At 48.1% G+C, this 22664-nt stretch overlaps 1 protein-coding gene across 1 annotated transcript in view; it reads left to right on the forward strand.

Annotated features, from left to right (window-relative positions):
• Positions 1-946: 946 nt before the first annotated feature.
• Positions 947-22664, forward strand: part of H6PD (hexose-6-phosphate dehydrogenase/glucose 1-dehydrogenase) — a 29007-nt gene continuing 7289 nt past the window's right edge. Inside the window, exons 1-3 of the mRNA XM_063104133.1 lie at positions 947-1253; positions 9192-9837; positions 10940-11057. Coding sequence (XP_062960203.1) covers positions 1249-1253; positions 9192-9837; positions 10940-11057 — 769 coding nt within the window. The 5' untranslated portion in view covers positions 947-1248. The remainder of the gene's footprint in view (positions 1254-9191; positions 9838-10939; positions 11058-22664) is intronic.

A 22664-nucleotide genomic window follows, 5' to 3' on the forward strand; every position in this document is an offset into this window, starting at 1 on the left:
TCCCAGCCTTCCTGGAACCCCCTTGCCCAACATCCTGTGTTGCAATCATGCCTTTTGGCCCCACTTAGTCCTGCTGGCCACTGCCAAGTTCCCTCTGCTAGTTCCTGAGGCTCCCATTTCTAAGGGAATAGTCATGAAGTAAAAAGCTGCTACAAGTTTTCTCTCTCAGGTGAGAATCCCCTCTCCTGGGTGGTCCGGCGTTCCTCAGCCGAGGTGGCCATGCATTCTCCTGTCTCCGGGGTGGCTGGGAGGTGGGTCTGAAGAAGGGACAGAGCTAGATACTCCAGGAGGGGGACGAGGCACCTACGTCCAGGAGCCTGCCTTAATTTACCCAAAGTCGCTTGGGCTGTGCTGAGAAAAAGGGCCACAGAGGAAGCGACAGCCATGGGGCACTGATAGTGCCCCGGAATCCCTGAGGAAGGTACTCCCATTGTCCCCATTGTACAGATGAAGAAACTGAGTCTCAAGGTCACACGAGTGGTAGTGTGTAAGCAGAGCTTGGAAGCAGCCTGGTGGCGGCGTGGCAAGTGTGCACTCCGACCCCTAATTCACTAACTCTAGATACTGAAACTGGGATGGACCGGCCGCTCATTCTACACCCGGCGGTGGAGGGGGGCGGGCAGCGAAGCCCGGGGAGGTCAGGTAACGAGTTCCAGGTCCCAGAGCTGGTGCCAGAGCCTGGGTCTCTTCCACTCCACAGCCACCTCCCTCTGTCACTTCAAAGGCATGCGTGCGTCTGAGCCGCGTCAGGGCAGCCCCCAAGGCGCGCCCGAGCCCCGGACTAGGGAGAAGGGCTGCGGGAGTCAGGGTGCCCCAAGCGCAGCCGCGGGAGACCGCCAGGACGTCCCCCGAGGCCCCGCCTCCTGTCTGCGCGCGCACATGGGGGCGTGGTCTCGCCTGCGCCTGCGCCTCCTTGACGAGCCCCCGGCGCCGGGGCCTACTGTGCGCGCGCGCGCCCCCGCCCCAGGCCCACTGCGCGTGCTTCCGGTCAGGCGAGGCCTCGGGGCCTGAGGCCTGGCCAGGGCGCCCTCGCCTCCCGCCGCCCTGGCTCCGCAGGCGAAATCCAAGTGGCCGCCGCGCGTGACGCGCGCGCCTGTCGGGGCGGCTGGCCCCGCCGAAGAGGTGGCGCGGGCCGGGGTCGCAGCGCCGCGCCGGGAAGCCCCTTGCAGCCGGCGGGGCCTGGCCTGAGCGCGGTCCGCAGCGCCTCCCCGGCCATTTCCCCGAGGAGCGGCGGCTCTGACGAGCGCTATGAAGTAAGCTGCCACCCCCCGCTCTCGCCCGGCGGCCCGCCGCGGCGGCGTTTATGGCCCGGGAGGCGGCCGCGCGGGGGCTGGAGTCGTCGGGCTTCTGCCCGCTGTCGCCGAGCAGCCGTCCTCCTTCCGCAGAGCGAGCCCGTCGGCAGCGCCCCCTGCAGGGCCTGGGCGGCAGTGCCTTTGGTGGCGGGTCAGGAGGCGGCGGCCCGGGTCCCTTCCAGCGCGTCCCTTTCCCTAGGACAGTGAGAGCGGGGACTCCGCGCTCTCCCCCGGGATCTGCTCAATGTTTGGCATTAGATCTCAGGTTTCAAACAGCGTTTCCAATACACCGATCCAGTGAATGGATTTCCAGAGGGAAACCTCTCTGGATCTCTGAAAGTCAGCTCACCCAACCTTGAACTTGAAGCCAGACATGAGAACTTCTGGAAAGACCATAAGCCTAAGATCCTTGCCCAGGATCCCCTCACCACCCTCCCAGGCTTATGAAAAGTAGTGGGTGAGGGAAAACTGGTGGAAGATGGACGTATTTAAAATTATGCATTACATCCCTTCAGTTTTTCATCGGTATGATTGGAAGGTCACAGTAGGCTGTCGATCAGCTGTTCCTTGGCATCTTTTCTGTTGTGGCATGGTTAATTGGTTTTGTAACAGTTCCAAGAAACTGGCAAGAAGCGCCTTCATTCATGATGCTAATGGTTTAATGATAGAAGCTAACATTTATTGTGTGCTTACTGTATGCCAAGTATTGTGCTAAGTGCCTTTCATGGATTATCTCATTTTCTACTTGTAATTGACTTGTTTTCCCACTCTGTGATTGAGATACTAAGACGTTAAGTAACTTGTCTGAGGTCACACAGCTACTGAGTGGCAGAGCAAAGATTTGAATCCAGAGTTCTCTCACTTAACCAGTGCTCCAAAGACTAGTCCTCGAGAGCGTTCCAGGTTTTAACAGAGCAACCCAGGCTTGAACACGATGTCTTCATGATGTCAGAAGGAGCCTGAATAACTTAGGCAGAGGACACATGAGTCCGAGGCTAGTTACAACAGTTAGTACTCAGGACACTAGACTTCACAGAGCAGAGCTGCTTACCAGCTTGGGTGGCTTATGTGAGAGAAATAGCCCATCTGGCTTAAACCACGGTTTTTCCATTCTTAGAGAAGCAGAACCAGTATCTACACTAATACAGTGTTTTAAGTTTTGCCCTTTGGGGATGTAGTCACATTTTAGAGATAGGTAGGAGGATAGCTCTGGAACCAGACTGCCTGTATGCAAATCCTACCACCTGTAAGCTACCTGACTTTTATTTAGTAAGTTATTTTACCTCTCTGCGCCTTCGTTTCCTCTTTATTCACTGCTAGAATAGGAATAACGATAGTACCTACCTCATGGTTGTGGCAAGAATTAAATGGCATGATGCATGTCAAACTCTTAGCCTAGCATTTGACATAGAATTAAATACTCTATAAATAACTCTTATTATTAATAGTATTGTTACAAGTAGTAAGCTGCTGCTGATGGGTGCTGAGTCACAGTGCTTGAAGTCACCATTAGAAATTTATTCCTTTGTGCCATCATTCAGATGCAGAAAGGACAGTGGTCCTGTGCAAATGAGATTTGTTCATTCAGCAAATATTTATGGAGTGCCTTCTGTGTGCCAGATCCTGTTTTGGATACTGGAGATACTGCAGTGAACAAAACAAACAAAAATCCCAGTCCTCATTAGCACTTACATTCTGGGGGGTAGGAGGAACAGACAATAAGCAAAATAAATGTAATTATCCTGCAGTGTATTAGGAAGTGCTATGTACTAAAGAAAAACATAAAACGGTAGGAGAGTGGGACATGGGGAAGGGAGGTTTATAGTTTTATGTAGTAGTCTCTGAGAGCCTCACTGAGCAGGTGACATTTCAGAAAGAACTGAAGTTAGTGAGAGAGTGAACCATGTGGACATCTGTGGAGAAAAGTAGGCCAGGCAGAGAGAACAGCTAGTACCAAAGCCCTGAGGCAGGAGGATGAGCAGCTGGAGCCTGGAGAATGGCAGAATAGTAGGAGAAGAGGTCAGAGAAGTAATGGGTAGGAGGCCAGAATGCATAGACCTTGCAGACCTCTGAACAGAGAAATGACATAATCCAGTCGACACTGTGAAAAGATCACTCTGACTGCTGTGTTGAGGCTCAGCCACAGAGGGGCCAGAGGTAGAAGCAGGAGGCCAACTGAATTAATCTAAGCAGAGATGATGATGGCTGGTACCAGAGTGGAGTGATGGAAGGTGGTGAGAAGTAGTTATATTCTAGATACATTCTGAAGATAGAAACTATAGGATTTGCTGACAGATCAGATGATCCCAAGGTTTCTGGCCTCAACACCTGGAAACAGAGTTGCCATTTACTGAGAATGGGGAAAACTGCCTTTGGGGCAGGTTGGGAGATAAATTAGTTCAATTTTTAACATATTAATTCTGGTAGACATCCAACTAATGTTGTCAGAGTAGCAGTTGATTGTACAAGTCTGGAGTTTAAGGGGAGACGTTTTGGAAATAAAGGCTTGGGCTTGTAGGCAGTTATGTGCTGGTAAATGTTTAACAGTTGACTGTGCAAGAGCTGGGGACTGGTGGTGGGGAACCTGATTTAGAGCCTTTGCCGATAGCTGTGGTGTAAATAATCCCACGTGGGCCAATTTCAAGCACACCATTATAGAATATCTTCATTTAGTACATACAGTAGAGGTAAATAATGTCAAGAGCATAGATAATAGTGAAATGATTAGAAAATGATGAGTTTTGAGTATTTATTACCTTTGTGTTTAATATAACTTATTTAGTTTTAAATTTATATAATTCCATTTTTAATAATGGCTGTGTTTAACAACTGGCTTGAAAAATTCCTGAAAATTTAGCAATCATATCTTATGTGCAGCACATCATTTACTATAGTGACCCAGGATTGGTACCTAAAGAGGAGATGGGAATGAGGATTCTCTGAGATTAGGGAGGAGTATTGACCCTCAGAGCCTGATCTGGAAGCTCTTGTCCCCGAGAACAAATGCAGATCACATTTATTAACAGCAAGTTTGACTTGGGCAAGAAGGCAAGAGCACAGGGCAAATACCTGGGTTGGCTATTTTAAAAAGGACTGAGTACATCACCTTGTACTTTAGTTTAAAATGACCTCTAATTTGAACTCTTGTTTTACTCCCACGTGCTCTTTTTAAAATTCCAAACTCACGGGCTGTGATTTGAGGAACGTTTTCCTTCTCCTGCCTCTCACCCAGAAGGTAGCATTGTCGAAGGCTGAAAGAAAGCGGATGGCAGCGGCCACTGACCTTTACCTCCCAGCTCCTTTCTCCTCCCTTCGTCTGATGGGCATAGAGCAGCAATCCTGCTTCTTCCTGTGGTTTACCAGAAACCACAGTGCTGCCGGGGCTCTAGCTCAAGCTGGGCCATCTGTGCTGGGACTGGTCAGGACAGGTGCCTGGGTGCTGACTGTATCTGCCTCTTCCGCTGCGTGAAAACAAAGTCCGGAACTGGATTATGTTCCAAACCCCCTAGCTAGCCAAGTCAGTGTTCCCACCTGCCAGGATATTAGCAGAGCCCTTCTTTAACAGGTGAGTCTCTCCAGGATAACTGGTAGGAACCTCTCAGACTTGGAGTGGGGGCTGTGAAGGGTGCCGGGAATGGGACCACGTGCCCACAGTCAGTCCTGGCTCTAAGATGAGCCTGTCAGAAGAAGGTTTTTTCCACGCACCTGTAGGATGCCCCCACAGCACTGCACTTTGCAGTGAGTGTATTTCTGGCTGGTTTCTTGAATAAGAATTGTTGCAAATGACATTGCATCCTCTGCATACATGAGTTACAACTTCAAAGAGTTTTATCTTAATTTCTGAATGACGCTTAGTTATCAGCTCGCTGCTTCATAGTTTAGTTCCGTATCTTCCTGTCCTGCTACACTGGTCTAAGTCTCTAAGCACTTACCTGTCCTTATAGAAATGTGGAGGGCATCTCCCTGATAATAGGGTGGGTATCTCCTTTCCTTGGAAAACATGGGGATTAGGGGCAGTAAAATATCAAAGAGATACTTTAGTTCAGTCTCTCATGTCCTAGATGAGGAAACTGAAGCCCAGTCAAGTTAAATGATGTGTTCAAGGTTATGTGGTTGTTTAGGGGCAGAGCCTCGATAAGAATCACCACATATTTCAGTTTCCAGTGTAATACCCTGCCCTTCCTGTCCTACAGTAGCTTCTAAGACTTTTCACTAAGGGCTTTCTTATTGATTTAATAATAATAATAATAATAATAATAATAATAATAAGAGATTCATAGTTGGATCAGGCGTTGGAAGGGGGCAAGAGGGAGAAGCACTTCAGAAAGAAATCTTGGAAGGCAGAGCCTTTGCAGCATGGAGGGAGGCTGAGGCCTCAGGGAGATGTGTTGGAGCCACGATTTCCCCTGTTATCTCATGTCTGCTCCAGGCTGGGGTCCTCTTCCTGACTCCAACTTCCCAGGACTTCTTGGGTCCCATTTGTTTCCCTGTCAGGCAGCTGGGAGGGTAACCACACCAGTCCTTCTGCTCCAGGGTCGGGTGTGAGGACTGGTTGGGAGTGTTGAGTAGCAGGGTCTGCCCTTCAGTGCTGTCTGCAGGGCTTGGCTGTGTAGCCCCAGGAGATGAGGGAACCGCACAGCGTTCTTCCTGACAGCCACAGTATTATGCCAGCCTTGGGGGCCAACAGGCAGTTTACATTTAATTAACTTAATTTATTAACATTTATATAGCGTTTTTTGTCACATGTATCATCTCAGTTAATCTTCACAACCCTCCCTCCTTTAGATTCGTGGTATTAACCCTCTTTTATAGAGGAAGAAACGTAGACCCCAGCTGATTCGCAGATTCAATTAGGCCATATGGCTAGGAAGTGGTCCTGGGCCCAGGTGCTCAGACCCAAATACCACCTTCCTCTACTCGACTAAGGAGGCTGGTTAGCATGGTGACTGAGGTCTGGGCTTTGTAACTCAACAATTTATTTCACCTCCCAGTTTCCTCATCTGTAAAATGAGAGTCGTCCCAGAACACCCTCACAAGGTTGATGTGCAGAATGATGGAGATGGTACATTGAAAACAGCTGGCGCACACTGACTGCTTGGCCAACATGGGTGATACTGTTGGACTCACTGGTTTACAGACAGTTTTTGCAGGGGGATGGGCAAATTGAACCATTCGAGGCTGCTTTGAAATACCACGTTTGGACTCCCCTGGACCTACTGAATCAGACCTTGTCTTAGTGGAGGGGTGGGCAACTGGGTGTGTGTGTTGAGACTGATGCCATCCTCTGGCAAGAGCCGTTGCTCCAGAGCTCAGGGTTCCAGAGTCATGCTCCTCAAAATGTGTGCAGCCATCAGCTCCTCAGGCCCTTCCTGGACCTTCTGCATCAGAATTTGCATTTTAAAAAGATCCCCAGGAAATTCAAATGCACATTAAAGATTGAGAAACATTGTTAAGGTTAAAAAAAATGATTAAAAAAAGAATGCACATACACCCCACCCACACCGACTTAGTAAAGAGTGTTCCCTAAATTGTTTAACAACTGCAGAACAAGCAACCATGTTGAAATACCCGATAGCTCAGATTTGTGTTTGTTTAAAGGGTGCTGGGAATGTAAGCAAGAGATAAGGGAGGCTAACTTGAGACATGGGGACCCAGAACAGGACTGATCAGGGAGGATTGCGGCAAGACTTCATGGTCAGAACAGGATCGGATAGAGGGCCAGGAGTCAGTTCAGGCCAGGTGGGCATCCATCAAGGCTGCCTGCAGTCTTCTGGAGTGGGGGCAGAGGTGCTGGCCCTAGGGGCTCCCCCATCCAGGCACTCTGGGGCTCCTGAGCTCCTCCCCTTGTACCAGGCACGGCCAGAGCCCTGGCTACCAGGAGCCGATCAGGAGCCCTGCAACGCAGCTTGCCAGCTGGCGGCTCCCTCTTTTCCAGGCTGTTCTCTGGGCTTCAGATTTCTCGCCGCCTCTCTCTGCACTGACCTTGCAGCTTTTCTTTCCCTCCAGACAGGGGCGACTGCCAGTTGAGAAGGAAGCACTTGAAGGGCCAAGGACAGGGGTTGGAAAGCAGGAGAAGAAAGTAGAGTGGTGCTGTGGTCTGTGTATTTGGGGATGAGTGCAGATAAACGGAGAGTGAGAAAGGAAGGTTGGGGGGTCACTCATGTGGTCTCTGATCCTCCCGTTAAAGATCCCATGATGGAAATGTCAGTTGTCCTGTAGACAAGGGTGCAAACATGCAAACACTGTGATGGGTCCTCATCTTGCTCTAGCCACTAACTAGGGCCATCTTGGGGATGGATCTCAAGAGAGATGAGGGAGAGGCAAAGGGAGAAGGGGGGAGGAGGGTCTGCTGTCAGAGTCAGGAGGCAGATGGGCCCTGTCTGTGCAGGGATGGTGGTAAGGTAAGTTGGCCAGTTCTGGCCTTTTATAAATTCAGTTACCTCTTTAATCCTCAACTTCCCATCTGTATAACCAGATTACAGCACCCTAAGGTTGTTGAAGAGTTTGTTAATCCTCCGTCTGGTAGAACGCCTGGTACGTTACAGGTGCTAAGTCTGTAGTCTTAGTTCTTTCTGCACTGGCCCCCAGGCGGCCACATTTCCCACCTATTCCTGATGACTGTGGGGCTGGCCATGGCTACTGTCCTCCTCCATTCCTTCTACCCTTCCCTCCAAGCACCTGCTGTTGTGGGAAACTGGAGGACTGGAGAGCTGTGGAGTGAGAAAGCAGTGCGTTAAGCCCTCCAGCCTTGGTCAGAGTGGAGGGCCAGGAGACACACACACTGCGGTGCCTTTGTGGCCTGCACTAGGCCTTTGACCACTTGTACATGTCAGCTGCTTCAAATTAGGCTGAAAACCAGCCAAGGTGGTAGGCTCACTTCAGGGAGGTTGTGGCATGCAATGGCTGCACGCTAACACGGGAGCCTCGTGTCAGTCCCAGCTCGTCCGCTTCCTCACTGGTGGACCACCCTCTACCAAGCCTCAGCAAAAAGAGGGACTATAGTAGAACCCACCCCATGTGTTTCTTCTCGGGATTCTCGTCTGGATTCACTGAATGGCACTAAGTACTCAGTGCAGTATTTGGCACAGGCTAGCACTCAGTGTTTGCTGCTGTTATTACTATCACACAAGAACAGCTGCCACTTACACTGTGCTTAAGAGGTGGTAGGCACTGTACTAAATTAATAAAGTATTAACTCATTTTATCCTTATAACAACCCTTTGTTATAGGTACCACTATTACCCCCATTTCAGATGAGAAAACTGAGGTACAGTGAGGCTAAATAATTATTCAACTATTAAGGGATTGAGTCAGGATTCAAATTCAGGCAGTTGGTTCCAGAGTGTTTTTAATCGCTGTGCTGTAGCAATTATTAGTAATCATTTTGTGCTTGGAGCCCAGTAGACATGGGAAAAACAAAGTGAGAAGGGAGAGGAGGCAGTCTTGTCCTCTCACAATTCCAGCCATCATCAAAGGGCCTGCTGCCCTGCCTGGGCTGCCGCTGCCTGCTGCTCCAGGTGACCTGTGCTCACAGGGGAACCTGGCCTTGTTCATCAAGTACGCAGCTCCAGCCCCAGCCCCCTGGGCCTCCCTGGTGGCTTGTGCCACTTTCCTATGCTTCTAGCAGCAAAATAGCCCACCTCTAGCAAATGGCCTAGGACTTTCCCAGGCATGGTCCCTGTCTGTAGGGCAGGCTCCCTACCCGCTGACGTCTTGGCACAGACACTAAGCTGGCCAGGAGGGAGGGGAAGTTGTGGGACTATAGCATCTTCCTAAGAAACACAGGGCTGTTTCTTGCCAGGCAGGAAATGTTTGATACCCTAGAAATGTGTTTGCTTCCACGTTGCAGCCATCTGAACTGTGTCTGATCCTTCCTTGTTCCTTTTCTGTTTTTCCCAGGCACCTTAGGCACCCAGGTATTTGGAAGATGCTCACAGTGACAATGTGCATGGTCCTTCTGGGCTGCCTACAGGCCCACAAGCTCCAGGGACATGTCTCCATAATCCTGCTGGGAGCAACTGGGGACCTGGCTAAGAAGTACTTATGGCAGGGACTATTTCAGCTATATCTGGATGAGGCGGGGAAGGGCCACAGTTTTAGCTTCCATGGGGCTGCTCTGATGGCCCCCAAGCAGGGCCAAGAGCTCATGGCCAAGGCCCAGGAATCTCTCTCCTGCCCCAAAGACATGGCACCTGGTGACTGTGCTGAACTCAAGGATCAGTTCCTGCGGCTGAGCCAGTACCACCAGCTGAAGACAATTGAGGACTATCAGGCTCTCAGCAGGGACATCGAGGCACAGGTCCAGCATGAAGGCCTCCGGGAGGCTGGTAGGATTTTCTACTTCTCGGTGCCGTCCTTTACCTACACAGACATTGCCCGCAACATCAACAGCAGCTGTCGTCCGGGCCCAGGTGCCTGGCTGCGGGTCGTCCTTGAGAAACCCTTTGGCCACGACCACCTCTCAGCCGAGCAGCTGGCCACAGAACTTGGGAGCTTTTTCCAAGAGGAGGAGATGTACCGGATAGACCATTACCTGGGCAAGCAGGTGAGCTCAGCTTGGAGCCTGCCAGGGTTGGGGTAAGCTGGGTGCCAGTTGACCCCATCAGCAGGGCCACACCACTCACTGTGGAATTAGGCCAGAGACATTGTGAGAGCTGAGCTCCCGTGGTCTCCTGGAAGGCGGGCAGGAGGTGAGGAGGCAAAGGAAAAACAGTGAGCTATGGGCAGGACTGTGTGGTCCTTGTCCAGGTGTCCAGCCTCTTGTTTTTTGTGTGTCTCCTGTGTGTCCCCTGTCATCTTTGTTTCCCAGCCAGAGTCTGCATCCTCAGTAGAGGTGGCCCAAGGACTCTGGTGTCTGGATCTGGCTTCCGGTAGGGTGTGCTGTGGGAATGAGAATTAGCTTTCTTAGTTTTTCAAAATCTTTTTCAAAATCTACCATTTTTCAAAATCTTTTTCTTCCTGAGTTCTGTTTTGAGCCAGAAGGCTAGTAACAAGATCTTAAAACTGAATAGGGAGCAGTGGGACCCTAAGCCCGTGCATCTCAGCCAGGCCCCGTGGCAGGAGCATGGGACCAACTTCCTGGGTGATGCGAGGCAGTTGGGCAGTTTCCTCTGAACATGTCTGGATGTCCTTTGGGTGTCCAGTCCTAGAAACTCCAGCAGAGAGGGCACCAGCAGCTGTGCTCTTTGCTACTGAGGCTGGTGAGCCTGGGGCCAGGTGGGGGGTACCAGTCATCTGGGACAGAGGGATTGATTTCTGTCCAAGCCTGCTTGGAGTTGCCTATAGTAACATTCCCAATAGTGGGCCTCACTCTAGTGCCAGTCCTGGTGGGGTTTTCGCTTGCTCATGGCAAAATGAGAAAAAATAATGAATTCAACCTGAAGCTTTTCTTGCTATATTTTTGGTGTTAAAAATATCCTTATTTTATTAAAAGTTGATAGTAATAGAAGATGAGTAATTTTAAATATTTTCTTTCTTGGCAAAATAAAAAGCTGGTAAGCCCATGAAACTCCGAAGTCCAGGAACTGTTGGGCAGAGAGCACCTTCTCCGAGCAGGTGATGGAGGGGTCTGGAGCCTGCCTCAGAGCCAGGGGTCCTTCTTCACCCTGAGGACAAGCGCAGCACAACCGGACTTTCCTCCCTGACAGGCTGTGGCTCAGATCCTGTCTTTCCGAGACCAGAACCGCCAGGCCTTGGAGGGCATCTGGAACCGGCACCATGTGGAGCGGGTGGAGATCATCATGAAGGAGACTGTGGATGCCGCAGGTGCGTGAGCCCCCCACGCTTCTCAGAGGGAAACTTTCTGCTGAAGCATGCTCTCCGCTCCCTCCAGGGCCTGCTGTATGCCCATCTCTGGACAAGGCTAAACCCCAGGGTGCTGCTGGCAAAGCCCAGGCAGTATGGCTGCCCGTGGGGGCATATGACCCAGTGGAACATGCCTGGCACAGACCCTGGAAACAACTGGCAGGCAGTTGGTGCCGGCAGTTCCCTGAGTTCCACGCGGGGGGTGGTGCAGACCACGTTCCACCTGGAATGCCCTGCGCTTCCTCCTCTCCCCTGACCCCTCTCATGTGTTAGTTCTCAGCTCCTTGGTGCTTCAGGAGCATCGTGACGACCTGAAGGGCCCCCTCCCCTTCACCCTCTCTTGGCATCACATGCCTCCCTCCAGTCCTCCATGGCATCATCCTGGTCTTGGACTCATCCGGTCTGTCTGTCCCCCAGGCTGTCGGTCCCAGAGACACCTCCTCCCTGGTACCTGGTACATGCCTCAGAAGTGCTGAATAAACACTGCATGAGCAGCGCTGACCTGGGAGTCAGGAGCGGGTGTTAGCTGGGTGACCTCAGCACGTCACTTCCCGCATCTGTGAGATGAGGTGTATAGGTGACGACAGCTAATGGCATTCTGCAATGCTAGCCAGTTTTTGGAGAATTGACTGTAAAGCGTTGGTTCTTACCCAGTAATAAAAAAAGCTATTCTTGTTTTGTACTCCATCCCCCTCAGCAGCCATGTGAGGTGGGGACTGTTGTCAGCATCCTCTTCCAGATGAGGTAGGATGACATGCCCAGGTTCCCTCGGCAGGAGCTGGAGGAGCCAGTCCTGGGGGCGGCAGTCTGGCCGCAGCACCCAGGCTGGGCACCGCCACAGGGTGCTGCCAGAACAGCACTAGTGTCCAGCTCACCCTGTGACCGCACCCCCCACCCCCTGTAGTGTGCGCCTGGCCAGAGGGGGGTCCCGAGCCCTTGGACCTGGGGCTGACCAGAGGTCTCTCTCATTTTTTTTTACCTGTTCTTTCTCTTTGCCATTTTTCTTTTTTCCTTCTTTTTTCCTTGGTTACTCTTCCCAGCTTTCTCTCCTTTCCCCTTTGCATGTGTTTTTAGTGCTAAAGCTCTGTGTGAGGCTGTGGGGCTGCAGTGACTTAGGGACCCAGCCTTTCTCCCCTCACACCTCACAGGTGCCTTGTGGGTGATAGTATAATCCTACTCTGATGTTGGGGTAAACTCCAGAATGGGCAGTGCAGGCAGAGCTGTGGGAGGCGGGCGAGGGAGAGGACATGGCAGCCAGGGGGTGGCCAGGCAGGACTTCCCGAGCCAGGCCTTGAAGGACATTGCTGTGTTCAAGAAGGTGCTGGCTTTCTCCTCTCCAGAACCCACGTCAGAAAAGAGTCCCATGCTCCTGCAGTGGGCCTTCGTGGGTCTCAGGGAATCCTTCGCTAGCCCTTCTACATTCCCCATCCTGGTCCTCTGGGAGGGCTTGGGCCGGGCTTTTCTCCTGTGCCCATGTGTCCACCGTCCTGGCAGGATGCATGCAGGCCTTGTCCTGGCTTCATCTGCAGAGAGCTATGCTGCAGACCTGGTGCTGAGAGCACATGGTGTGCCTGCACCTCTCTCTGCCTAGACTTGGCCTGGTCCCCGGCAGGACTGGAAGACAGGACTCCTCTCCTCCTCCTTTCTTGGCACCTCCCTTCCATGCCCACCCTGGTATGGGGAAGAGCCATGATGTCTGGAGTTACCAGCTGGTGCTGTTACCTCTTGTTCTTCTAACCCTCCTACCACACTTTCTTCTTGGTATCTCATGTCATTCGTGGGCTCTTTGCAGGGCCCCTGTGGAGCCATGCGTTAGGCAGACTTGCAGGCCTGATGATCCTAGCAGACGTACATTTGGATTTTGGAGAAAGGAAAACAGGAAACAAGACAGAAAGAGAGGCAGAGGCCTGGGCAGATCTGTTTATCTCAACAAGCCTAAGGGAGGGAGGATCTTGGGTTTGCACAGCAACAAGCAGCCTGGGCTGGCTGCCTCCAAGGGAAGGGAACAGCACCGGGGTCTCTGTCTTCAAGGCTGCTGTGTGCTGGCTGTGTCTGCAGCATGTCGGTTCTAACGGAAGGGTCTCAGTGCTTCTAAACCTCAGAGCACAGTGTTCTCTCATTCAGCTGGGCTCTGTGTCCTCAGCCCAGAGGCAAAGGGAGACCCAGAGCAGGACAGGCAGGGATCCACTGGTCCCGAGGGGCTTGCAGCCAGGCAGGGTGTGGCCAGGGGGGGCTAGTGCAGCCCTCATCCTTGTCAGAGATGGCCGGCAAGGCTGCAACTATCCAGGGCTTTGGCTCTCCCTGATCGGCCTGTTTTCCCAGAACAGTTGGTGACAATGTATACCTGCTGCTTCTCCTGTCCCCCACAGCCGGGGGGGGCCTCGGGATGTGGAGTGCTTTACCAACAGAACGAGGGTGCTCTCGGGGTGCATGCATGCATGCGCTCGCTCGCTCTCTCTCTCCCTCCCTCCCTCCCTCCCTCCCTCCCTCCCTCTCTCTCTCTCTCCCTCTCCCCCTCTCCCCCCTCCCCCTCTCCCTCTCCCCCTCTCCCTCCCCCCCCTTTTTTCGTGCACACACCAAAAGGACAAGTTTGGTCTACATCCTGAGAAGATGGCCTGGTGTAGGTCTGGTGGCCCAAGCAGGGTTCCTGCTGTCCCCTCTTGTGTTGTTTTGGAGCTGGCCCCTCAGGGGCCCCCATATGGACTCTGTAGTTCAGGCTGGGGAGAGAGGACAGGAGCTGTGAACCTGCAGCCACCCCTCTACGGCCAGGAGCCCTGTGCCCAGCATGCCAGGGCCTCGCTGTCACCTTGCCAGGGCTGGGCCAGGAAGCAGGCAGGAGAAAAGACTACCCTCCTGCCAGAGCTGGGTGGGCTTAGTAGGCGAGTACCACCGTGGGACTCAAAGGCTTCAGAGTCCTGCAGGTTGACCATGAAGCAGAAGGACAGTGCGGCAGGCCCTTCTTCCTGCCCCTACTGAGTGTTCTGGTAGATCCCCCAGCTTTTTATCCCCCTCCACCCCACAGTTGTGCAGCCTTAGCTGACTCCATGCAGGGGCAGCACTGGAACACCCTAGCACCTGGTGGCAGCCCAGGCCACCACCCTGAGTACTGGGAAGCAGGGAGCTGCAAGGTCATCTCGAGGGCTTCCCCTTACCCCCATTCACTCACCCAAATGGGTGGAAGCAGCTTCCCCAGCCCCTCCCCTCCATGGCTGTGTGCAAGTGTTTTTTTTTTTTCCTCCATGGCTGCAGCCTCTGCTCAGAGGAGTTTGCTGCAGAGGCAAGGTTGCTGCACAGATGGGATGGGGGAGGGGGAGGAAAGGAAGGAGCCATCCCTCAGCTGGCCCCAGTACCTGGCTCACTCTCAGTCTCACTCCGGGTGTTCCTCCCAGGAACCCCAGTCCAGTGAGTCCCTGAGAATCACAGATGCCCTCAGTACCCTGGCCAGGTCTCCTGAAGCAGTAGCCTGGGCCACAGAAGGAGTGACCTTGGCTGGGTCACAGCCTCTGTGTGGTGATGATCCCTGGCTGGTCCTCATCAGGGCATGGGGACAGTCTCTGCAGACAGAAGGGACCATGTCATTAAAGGCCTAAGTTTCCACTGTCTGGTTTGGGCTTCCTTTTCTCTGGAAGGTCTCTGGCACCTAAGAACCCAGTCTTCCACCCAAGAACCCAATCTTCCACCCACTGCCCCTCACAGCCCCCCAGACTGGCCAGGCCCGCAGCAGTTGGCCCTTCTACTAGCCTGTGCTCAGTTTCCCCTCTGGGTAGAAGGCTTGATTTTGGCAGGGGGAAGGAGGGAGACTTCCTGAGGATATCTCTGCTTAGGAGGGTCCCCACCTGTGACGGTGGAGGGACCATTCAGTGCCTCTCTCTGAGGGACCAAGGCAGCCAGAGCCCTCCCAGGTATACACACCAGCTGTCCTGCTTTCCAGCCTGGAGTGCCAAAAGGGGCTGGGAGCTTACTCAGCAAGGCCAGCTGCCCTTTCCGACGCATCCGCAGAGCTGTCTGCAAGGTGAGCTCAGGACAGGCAGCTACCAGCCTCCTGGCCAGCGAGAGCACGCCAGCCAGCCAGCCAGCCAGCCGCTCCCTGGCCCTCGCCTCTTTTTATTTTTAGTGATCCCAGAAGGTATCGGTAGGGATTGCAGCTGGCTTTTGGTTGTTTTCTTTTTCTTTTTAAAAAATGTCTGTTTTTACTGGGAAAACCTGGATCTCCCACAACGTGGAGGCAGTGAGGAGGAGGTTCTGGGCCTGGTTCTGAAGGCTGTGTGACCCCAGAACTCAGCTTATCAGCCTCTTTGTAATGCTGATAACCCTAGTACCTCTCTCAGGGGGGATTTAAGGATTAAATCAGATAATGTATACGGAAATACTTTACAAATGGAAATGTTGTTCTCCTTCCAAGTTTACAAGGAGAGGAAGGGGCAGTGTTCTCACAGCGTCGCTGAGTTCCACGTGACTTATACTGGATTATTACATAAGGACCTGTAATGGGTCTGCGATACTGCCCTATGCCCATTCTTCACCTAATGTTTCTCTCTCACACAGACACACACACACGTACATGTATTTACATCTCCACGTATTGACAATCTACATATATACCTTTTAATAGCTCTATGTTTCTGTTCAGTTCTATTTATGCCACAGAATATGTGGTATAAATTCTATCATTAGGCATTTTGGTTGTTTCCAGATTTTGCTATTTTCAGTAGTACTTGGTGAGCTTTTTAAAAAATTGAGATACAACTCATATTCCATAAAATTCACCTTTTTTAAGTATATAATTCAGTGGGTTTTAGTATATTCACAAAGTCACACAACCATTATCTAATTCCTACAACATTTATGAGCATTGAAAAAAAGTATTTTCCCTTTAAGTATACTTCTGCAGTGGAATTACTAGGCCAAAGGGTAAAGAGTACTTTCTGGCTGTTACTCCATCTTACCAGACGGAGCAGGAGGACACAGGGGCCAAGCAGTGGCTCTTCCTGCTTTGTCGTTCTGTGACCTTGGACGGGCCCTGGACTTGCAGAAATTAGAGCCAAGTCTGTGGGGGTCTTTCTTTCTGGTGTCCACCATGGTTCTGCTTTTGTCTATCCTTTTCATATACGAATAGGTTTTAACCCTCAACTTTCAACCTAGGAAAGGATACTAGGAGCCAATATAGATCGTTTTTAGGAAAAAATCAGTCCACAATCAACACCTTGGGCCTCATCAGTAGGGCCAACCCCCTGATTTCCTATCCTTGTGCTCAGCTGTGTGGCCTCTTCCCTAGAAGGTGCTGGGCCATGGTCCTGGTCACTGCACTTAAACTCTGAAAAGACATAGCTGACCAGGATAGAAGCAAAGTACATAAATCTATAGACTATGTTAAACACCCCTCCGAAGCTTGAAATTAAGGAATAAATGAAGCTGTCTTCCCCAGCAGGTAGTAAGCCCATGGAATGCATTTTCCCTGAGAATTGAGATAGGACAAAAATAGGAAAAGGGCCTCTTGGGGATTTGCTAAATCAATGAATATAAGCAGATAACAGGACTTTTAAGGACTCTGTTGTGTTCTCTCCTTCGAAAATTCATCTGTTCTTTGAGGCTTTAACTATCCTCTTTATATATAAGTCTACTATGATTCATTGATTCTAAGACACATGTTTTTCATATTTGAACATCTCTGAAGTTAGGTTCACTGTTATGAGATGACATAGGTGAGTTGACAGCCCATTTCTTCCTCAGTTGTTATGAAATAACGATGCTTCCACTATTGATGGCATTTTAGGTTTAACGAAACCCAGTTTCTTTCCAGCTCATTATCTTCTCCAAGACCTGGTCTTATACCTCCAGCTTCCTTTTAGATATTTCCACTGGATGTCACGTCATCACTTCAGATTCAGCAGATATAGAACTAAAACCATCATTGCATTTTTCTCATGAAATATCAACTACATTTTCTAACTTCTAGCCCCTCTCTTATATAGCTCCTATGATAATAAAAATACCAGCCAGTATTTATCAGTGCTTCTTGTGTGCCAGGCACTGTTCCAAGTCATGTATAGATGTTAACTCCTTAATCCCTACAAGGGAGGTACAGTGATTATTCCTTTCACGTATGAGGTAGCATCACTTGCCTGAGGTCACAGGACTGAAAGATGGCCGAGCAGTATTTAAACCCGGGCCTCCCGGCTCTGGAACCACGACCCTGTGCTGCTCAGTTCGTGGATCTAGCCACCAAGTAGTTCTCATTCACCCACTCGATAATGTCTTCGCATTTCACTGTTACTTCCTGCTGCTTCCATTGACTGCAGCAAATCTGCCTTGTTGATTTCATTACCCAGGTCCCATCTCTGTCAGTTCAGTTTGCAGATTACAGACGGCTTCGTCTCCTGGAGCACCACTTTTATGGTTCTGCGTCCCTGCTCTAAAACTTTTTTTTTTTTTTTTAGATTTTATTGAGGTATAACTCATATACCATACAGTTCATACATTTAAAGTATCCAATCCAGTGGGTTCTATTATATTCACAGAGTTGTGCAGCTGTCACCACAATCAATTTTTAGAACATTTCTATCACCCCCCAAAAAGCCCTTTACCCTTTAGCTGTCATCTCCTAATTTTCCATTCCCCTTAGCTCCTGGGAACCACTAATCTGCTTTCTGTCTCTATGGATTTGCCTATTCTAGACATTTCATATAAATGGAATCATACAATATGTGGCCTTTTGTGTTTGGCTTATATTACTTAGCATGATATTTTCAGCCATGATAAGTTCATCCATATTGTAGCATGTATCAGTACTTCATTTCTTTTTACTGTTTTATAATATTTTATTGTGTGGATATGCCATATATTATTTATCTAGTCACCAGTTGATAGACATTTAGGTTGTCTCTGCTCTTCAGCTATTATGAATAATGCTGCAGTGAACGTTTCTGTACAGGTTTTTGTGTGGACATGTGATTTTATTTCTCTTGGGTATAAACCTGGGAGTGGAATTACTGGATCATACTATTCTGTTCAACTGGGATGTGGCCCGGGGCAGTCAGCCCACACCTACATTCCTTTGAGACACATAGTATTTTTTAAAAATCTGAAATTATTTGTGCACATTTAAAAATCATGAGACTATACTTACTGATCCAGTTTTTTACATTCGTATGAAACATTGGCAGATCTGGTCACCCTGGGCCCACACTCCTGTGAACCTGACTACAGATGAGGTGGTAGCTGAGGGACAGCCCTGCCCCATCCTCCTCACACTTTTACTGGCACCAGTGGGCATGGGAGCCTGACCTTTGACCTAGACCCCTCCTTCCAGAGCCCAGTTCAGCCTGCTTCTCTGACCATCATTGTGCGCCAGTTCCAAAAACCAATGGTGCTTACAACTTCACACTGAGTTCCATGTACTGCTGTGGAATTGAGTAGTAGAGAGTTAACAAGTAGTAGAGAGTTAACAGGGAGGTGTTTGGGTGGTAAGAATTGCAGGCTCTGGGGCCAACTGCCTGGGTTTGAATCTCATTTTTAGCTCTTTACCAGCTGTATGACCTTGGGCAGGTTACCTAACCTCTCTGAACCTGTTTCCTTATATTTTCAAATGAGGGTAACAGTAGGGCCTCCTTATAGATCATTATTGTGAGGAATAAATGGTCTAATATATATACATTGTTATTACCACTATTATCTTTTTCTTCATGTCTTCTCCACAATGTTGTAAGAACTTTGAAGACCAGATCCCTATGAGGCCAGGGGAGCTCAGCCATTTTTTTCTCAATAGGAGCCACTTTTGGTATTTTGGTTGGCATAGTTGGGCTGGATTGTCCTTCGCATTTTAGGTTTAAAGTCCCTGGCCAGAGCTGCACCCTCAAGCTCTGGTTGAGAACAAAACAGTCAGACTCTGTCACTGGGACAAAGGTGCCTTCCTGTGAGCAGGCTGCTGGCTTCATTTCTTGTCCCAGAACATAGGTGCTACTGTCCGGAATGGCATGTTGAGCTGAATTCAGGGCAGCTTGTTCTGCCAGCCGTGACCTGTCCTGCTTGCCGTCCAGTTGGCCTGAGAGAGCACCCTGCAAACCTGGCCAGGGCAGGTGGCTCAGGCCTGGGCCACGGACTCAGGGCTGCCACTGGAAGCATGCTGGGTCCAGTAAGGCTTGATTAGGACCCACTTCTCTATGTCAGTTTGAATTAAATATTAACTATATATTAGGTAAAAAAGAATGCTTACAAAATACACATGAGATATATAGAACTATGCTGTAACAAACACCAGTGTACCCACCAGCCAGTTTTTTAAACTTCGTCATCTCTTATGTGTATCTCCCCAAATTCTATCCATTTCCTCTCCTTTTCTATTCCAAACTTTGGGTAGATTATTCCCTTGCTTCTCTTTATTGTTTCCATATATGTCTGATTCCCTAAATGATCTATTGTTTAATTTTGAAGAGGAGTCATAGTGCATGTGTCCAAGTGTAGCCCTTTCTGTCTCTTTATCCTGCACTCAGGATCACCTGCTCAGATCTGTCTTCTGTTAGTTGACTCTTTTCAACTGTTTCTAATCCATAAAGCCCATCTGTGGAATTTCTAATTTCCAATTATATATTTCATTTATTGAGGTTCTGTTTATTCTGGTCATTTTATTTAAGTAATTTATTTATTTATGTTTTCTAAGACTTTTTTTGTCTCTCACTATCATTTCAATGAAAACTACTCTGCTAGACACAGTTTTTACACTATTATGACATTGTAAGTTTGGGAAACTCATGCTAGCATTAAGAGAGCTAGTTTGAACATATAAACAGGCACTTTTATAGTACATAGGAAAATGAATAAATAATGGTTACTTGAAGAAAGAAAATCTAGGAAACATGTCCCAGAAGAGTGGGAATATATTCTTGGTGGGTACTGTGGTTCTCAATACCATGAGTTAAGATGTAGAAGGGGGAAATTAGAATTAGAAGAGTATTCTCCAGTTACAATGTCTTAGTCACTGGTACTGGAGTGGCCTATGATGAAATCTAAAGTCTTTGTTTCCTACTAACCTGCCATCTTGTTAGAGGCAGAAACATAGAATTCAGATTATGAAAATATTCTGTACTCTAATGATTGCTGGAGTCACAATATATGTATAAAAATGCTCATTTTGGAAAACCATAGTTTGAGCTAATCTGTGGCCTCATAGTATATATGGAAATAAAGTAATAAGGATTTTTAGTAGCCATGGAAATACCATATGCATGTGTGATCTGAAGATGCTTTAAGGGCAAAATTTTCTATCAACAAAAAAAACTTATTAAAAAATCATCTTGGTTATTTCTTGCTCTGTTACACATGGTACATAATGTGGTCCATTCCATGGTGCAGAATTTCAAGATTTTGTTACTCCTTTTTTACTCCGTTGTAAATACAGCCTTATTTTTCAAGTACCAGTTCATAATGAAAATATATCAGTTACTTACCAGTTGCCAATTGCACATATGAAAGTATCTTTCTTAAATAGCAGTTCTTTTTTTTTTTTTTTTTTAGCTCAGACAGTGTTTAAATAAGATTTTTCACTAAATCATTGATCTTGCTTCAAAGTATCCAATTATGCTGTGAACTTCTTTTTGGCCACAAAACAAGTCTTAATGCATTTAAAAAGACTAAGATCATAGAAAATATGTTCTCTGACCACAATAATGGAAGGAAATGTAGAAAATTCACAGATGTGTGGAAATTAAACATCCTCCTTAATAAACAATGGTTAAAAAGAAAAATCACAGGGAAATTAGAAAGTACTTTAAGATAAAAGTCAAAGCACAACAAATCAAAACTTATAGGATGCAGGGCTCATGCAGTACTTAGAGAAAAATTTATACTTGTAAACACCTGTTTTAAAAATAAGAAAAACCTCAAATCAGTAATGTAAACTTCTACCTTAAGAAAATAGAAAAAGAAGAGAAAACTAAACCAAAAAGAGATTAAGTAGGAAATAACAAAGAAAGATCACAATAGAAATATATGAAATAGGAAATTTTTAAAAAATAAAATCAACAAAACCAAAAGTTCAAGGGCCGGCTCGTGGCTCACTTGGGAGAGTGTGGTGCTGATAACAAACACCAAGTCAAGGGTTAAGACTGGTCATCTTTAAAAAAAAAAAAAAATCATTCTTTAAAAAGATCAACAAAATTTGCAAACCTTTATCTAGAATGACCAAGAAAAACAGAAGACGAAAATTACTAAAATCAGAAATAAAGCGGGGGCATTATTACATTGTCATTATGGTTTTTTGTGGTAGTAAGATTTAGTTTCTTTCTCTTTCTCGTTTTCATTTTTGTTCTGCTAGTGGGTTTTGTTTTTTCTTGTGTATTTGTGGTAGTGATTATCATTTTTTGGATTCCAGATGCAGGCCTTCCTTGAGGATTTCTTGTAGGGCTGGTCATGTGGTGGTGAACTCCTGCAGTTTTTGTCTGTCTGGAAAATACTATTTTTCCCTCACTTTGGAAGGATAGCCTTGCTGGGTATAGTATTCCTGGCTGGCAGTTTTTTTCTTTCAGTGTTTTGATATATCATCCCATTTTCTTCTGGCCTGTAGAGTTTCTGTTGAGAAGTCTGCTGTTAGTCTGATAGGGGCTCGCTTATAGGTGACTTGATGCTTTCCTCTTGCTTCTTTTAAGATTCTCTCTTTGTCTTTGAGCTTTGCTAGTTTGGCTATAATGTGTCTTGGAGAGGATCTTTTTGGGTTGAATCTGTTTGGGGGTCTTTGAGCTTTCTGGATTTGAAGGTCCATGTCTCTCCCTATATCTGGGAAATTCTCTATTATTATTTCATTGAATAGGTTTTTCATGCCTTTTCCTTTCTCCTCCGCTTCTGGTACACCCATGATTTGAATGTTTGTGCACTTAAGGTTGTCTCCTAGCTCTCTTAGATTTTCCTCATTTTTTAAAATTCTTTTTTTTTTTTTTTTTTGGTCTGCCTGGGTTATTTCAAAAAGACTATCTTAAAGATCAGAAATTCTTTCTTCTGCTTGTTCTAGCCTGCTGCTTAAACTGTCAGTTGTGTTTTTTGTTTTGATTTTTTAAAATTTCATTGAATCTTTCAGTTCCATGAGTTCTGGTACATTTAAGGTATTAATCTCTTCGTAAATTTCCTCCTTCATGTGCTGTATTTTTTTTTTTTTTGCTTATTTCATTATGTTGTCTGAGTCTTATTGTATCTCATTGAGTTTCTTTAATATTGTTGCTCAGAATTCCTTTTCAGTTATTTCAAGGGTTTCCTGCTCTATAGCGTCTAGTATTTGAGAATTACTGTATTCTTTTGGTGGTGTCATATTCTCTTAGGTTTTTGTATTTCTGGTTTCTCTACGTTGATGTCTGGTCATCTGGTAGAGCAGTTGCTTCTTCTATTACTCTGGAGTGGGCTTTGAGAAGAGAGACATCCTCTTCTTTTTCTGGTCTCTGCTGCTGACTCTCCTTGTGTCAATGCAGTGGAGTGTCTGGTGGGCCACCTGCACAGTGGCTGTGGCTACTGCCGTGGCCTCAAGCTGCTTTTGCGGCAGCTATGGCTGTGGCAGTGGCTGTGGTGGGCCACCTGTGCAGAAGTGAT

Source organism: Cynocephalus volans, chromosome 8 (genome assembly GCF_027409185.1).
Source record: "Cynocephalus volans isolate mCynVol1 chromosome 8, mCynVol1.pri, whole genome shotgun sequence".
Lineage (NCBI taxonomy): Eukaryota > Metazoa > Chordata > Mammalia > Dermoptera > Cynocephalidae > Cynocephalus > Cynocephalus volans.